General features: G+C 40.9%; 1 protein-coding gene across 1 annotated transcript in view; it reads right to left on the reverse strand.

The window, feature by feature from the left end:
- Positions 1-5: 5 nt before the first annotated feature.
- The window catches only part of LOC101580373 (methionine adenosyltransferase 2 subunit beta), a gene marked incomplete at its 3' end in the record, with an annotated part of 18698 nt that continues 15071 nt past the window's right edge, over positions 6-3632 (reverse strand). Inside the window, exons 6-8 of the mRNA XM_023721785.1 lie at positions 2792-2985; positions 426-539; positions 6-95 (exon numbers count right to left, since the gene is read on the reverse strand). Coding sequence (XP_023577553.1) covers positions 6-95; positions 426-539; positions 2792-2985 — 398 coding nt within the window. The remainder of the gene's footprint in view (positions 96-425; positions 540-2791; positions 2986-3632) is intronic.

Raw genomic sequence — 3632 nt, forward strand, 5'->3', positions numbered from 1 at the left:
GGTGTTCGCTGGCCGATGCCCAAGGTCTCCAATTTGGAGCAGTCGAGCTGAGCATTTCTTGGACGTTGTGCTCCTAGGACGGGGCTGTCAGTAATCTTTAAAGAAAAATAAAAACAAAACAATGAAAAGTGAACAAAGAGTCACATCTTGAGGCTATTATTCTATTTGGCCCTTAACACAAGAGCCCACCAGGACATGCTGCAAACTGTCTGCCATCATCAAGACAGCACGTCTCTGAGCCACCAATACTTAGTACTTCACAGACCAGGGACAGACTAGCAAGTTTACAAAGTTCAGCAACTGGCACTGAGAAAGATGTTACCCAACATGCTCATAGCATCCAAAATAATATTATCAGTAATATACACTCAAAGGACGAGTCTGAACTTTGAGGAAGCCAGAGGGTCTCAAATGCCAAAACTCACAGGTCGTAAGTGGCTGCTGGGCAAGTTGAAAGCATCAGCGATCGCACACGCCATTTCATACTTTGTCATCTGCTCATTGCCAGACCAGTGGAATGTTCCCTTAATTGACGGATCCTAAGAAGGAGGACACAAAAACTCCAATATGGTTTCAAACTTTTGAGTGGAGTGGGATGACAGGTTAGACAATAAAGCTAATCTAAAAGTTCAAAGAACAACAAAAGAACTGTCCTGTTCTGGCAGGCTTTCCACAAAATGCATAAATTCCTAAAAATATTCTCAGCTAAGTTGTAGTGGTCCACAGCTGTAATACCAGCACTTACTGGAGGCCAGCCTAGGCTACAGAGTTCAAGGTCAAAAAGGAAAAAAGTAAAACTTCCAAACATTCTAAAAGCAATACAGAATTTTTATAATTTAGCCTTATAAAAATGTTTAAAATTAAAATATAAATATAAAAATATAAAAGGCTCCAATTTTGCTTCATTCATGAGAATCCTAAACATATTAAGAGATTAAAAAAAAAAAGATTTTCATGAGAACACACTCCAGGGGCTGGGAAGATAGCTCAGTAGAGTAAGTGCTTGCCTGGCAAGCGTAGGGCCTGAGTTAAAATCCTGGTTCTAAAAAAAACACAACACACTCCAAAATTCAATGAGTGTTTCAAATTATGCTAAACTAAAACCAACACTAGTAGGACCATTTCTCTCTCTCTTTTTTTTTTCCGGAACTGGGGATTGAACTCAGGTCCTTGCACTTGTCAGGGAAGGACTTATGCCATTAATCCCTTTCATGCTTCCTCCCTTACTCTGAACCCACTTAGGCCATCATTCTTGCCTCTTTCTGAAGCAACTCAGAATACCCCCTTTCCTGAATGTGTCTGCAAGGTATGATCACAAATTCAGTGACTGCTGCCTCCAAATGCCACCCAGCAGGAAGATGGGCTTCTAGTGTGTCCTCAACCCACATTATTCACTGGATCTGGCAGAGTGGGAGTTCTTCCCAAAAGTCAAAATAACCAGTAAGCATAAAAGCTGCAAATCAATTCAGGACATTAAGGCAACCATGAAAGGTGAACTAATGCGTACAAGACAGAGGACTTAAGAACTGCTTTAGAAAGCAACAATAACAATGAAGTAGCCTGGGATTTAGCTCAGACATGTGCCATGTGCCTGGAAAGCATGAGGCCCCGAGTTCTATTCCAAGAACCCGTCCCCCCAAGAAAAATCAGGTAAGTGTTCAAAGGAGTATTTTTTCTTTCTCTCTTTTTTTAATGTGTTTGTTTTTGGGTTTTTTGTTTTGTTTTGTTTTGTTTTTGCGGTACCAGAGATTGAACTCAGGACCCTGCGCTTGCCAGGCAAGTGCTTATTCGACTGAGCTATCTCCCGGGCCTTCTATTTGGTTGTTGCAGAGTCTCACTACACAGCTCAGACTCATGGTGATCCTCCTGCTTTCAACCTCCCCAGCATGTGCCACTACACTCAGACTATGTGGCCAGCTCAGCCGATCTTGGGAGCAGGGCTGGCGCAGCATATGGTATCAGATATCGAACCTGTCAGGTATCGCAGTCCCTGTGCTTGCCTAAGTAGGCACTTTAGTTCGCTGAGCTATCCTGCTGGCCCTCAAAGAAGTACTGGTAGGGTGGGGTAACGTCTTTGAATGAAATAAACCTGTTTAAACATTCACCATATTCATCACCCCTTTTCCTTTGGAGACAGGGTCTCGTAATGTAATGCAGTGTCCTTGAACTTATGTAATGTAGCCAAGCTGGCCTCAGATTCCCAAGTGTTGGGATTCTAGGTGTGAGCCACCAAGCCTGAACACGTGGCACATTCTTAACTGTAACTAAACTGACAAATTCCTTAGATGCCTGCTTAGCCCTATGTATGACTTAATCAGCAAACAAAATATTAGCTGATGAATATGTTCCCTCAGAACACATATGACGTTTCCCTTACCTTGCAATACAATAAACTTACTATTTTTCATTCCTTATTAATATAGTCTACTATCTTGAAACTATTTCTGGTCTCTTTGGAAAAAAAAACAACTTTTTTTTTTTTTTAAGCAGAACTGGGGATTGAACTAAGGCCCTTGTGCCTGCCAGGGAAGCACTTATTCTATAGAGCCATCTCCCCGGCCCTAAAAAATACTTTTAAGTAGTTCCATATTGGGGCCAGGGAAACAGCTCCATGGCACAGTGCTTGTCTGACAAGCATGAGGTCTTGAGTTTGACTCCCAATACCCAAAAAAAGAAAATTGTATACAAGTACCTTCAACTTTCCCTCTGAAACACTCCAAGAGTTCAGGCAGAGAAAACACAGTGGGCTTTCACTGCGCTACAGTAAGCCCTCCCTTCCAGTCCTTCTTACCAGCATTCTCTTCTCCGCCAGCTGCCGACACACAGTGGCTACATCCTTGACATGAGTGGGGAACCTCTGCTGCCAGTGGTCCATGTTTGCAGACTTGTTGCTGAACTGCACTTTATCAAACATAACAGTGACAGCGCTTTCTTCGAGCTTTTCAACCTCCCCATACAGAACAGGAATTCTCAAAACAGCAGCTCCTAGGCAAATATGGATAATCTGAAAGTTGACTAGTTCTTTCCTATGTTTTGGTTATGGATTTAAACAGTATCAAAGTACAAATATTGCTTTCTAATAAAAACATGCCAAAATAACGCAGTTCACTTATGACCCTGAATATTTTAAAATATGTTCTATGATTTGGTTTACTTTCATTTACAACCTCTCTCTACATCAATGTGATTTTTAAAAATAAAACCTATCATAGCAACTAGATGCAATAAATAATTGTACTAAAAGCAATAAAGAATATTTTAGGGGAGAACTAGAAAAACTCCCAGGTAGAGTCTATATTTGATTACAGTACTATCTTACTGTTAAATTTCCAAAGTGTAACACTGTAACATCCCTGACTGAATATTATTCAAAAGGGTTTGGCACCAGTCAACCGAGAAAACTATCATGCCTAAATTTTAGCAAGTGGTACATCTATGTGAAGAGTTTGTGTTTACATTACTTTTTTATGTGTAATGGTTACGTATGTTTGGAAGAACGGATAAACACACACAGTGCTTCTTGACCATTTTCAATCTTTCTCCCTTCCCTATTTTTCTCTTCTTCTTACTCAATAATCCTCTTTATACAATGCCAAAAGGTCTGCCTCTATCTCAATACCCCCCCCCCCCCC

Source organism: Octodon degus, unplaced genomic scaffold (genome assembly GCF_000260255.1).
Source record: "Octodon degus isolate 3935 unplaced genomic scaffold, OctDeg1.0 scaffold00085, whole genome shotgun sequence".
Taxonomy (NCBI): Eukaryota; Metazoa; Chordata; class Mammalia; order Rodentia; family Octodontidae; genus Octodon; species Octodon degus.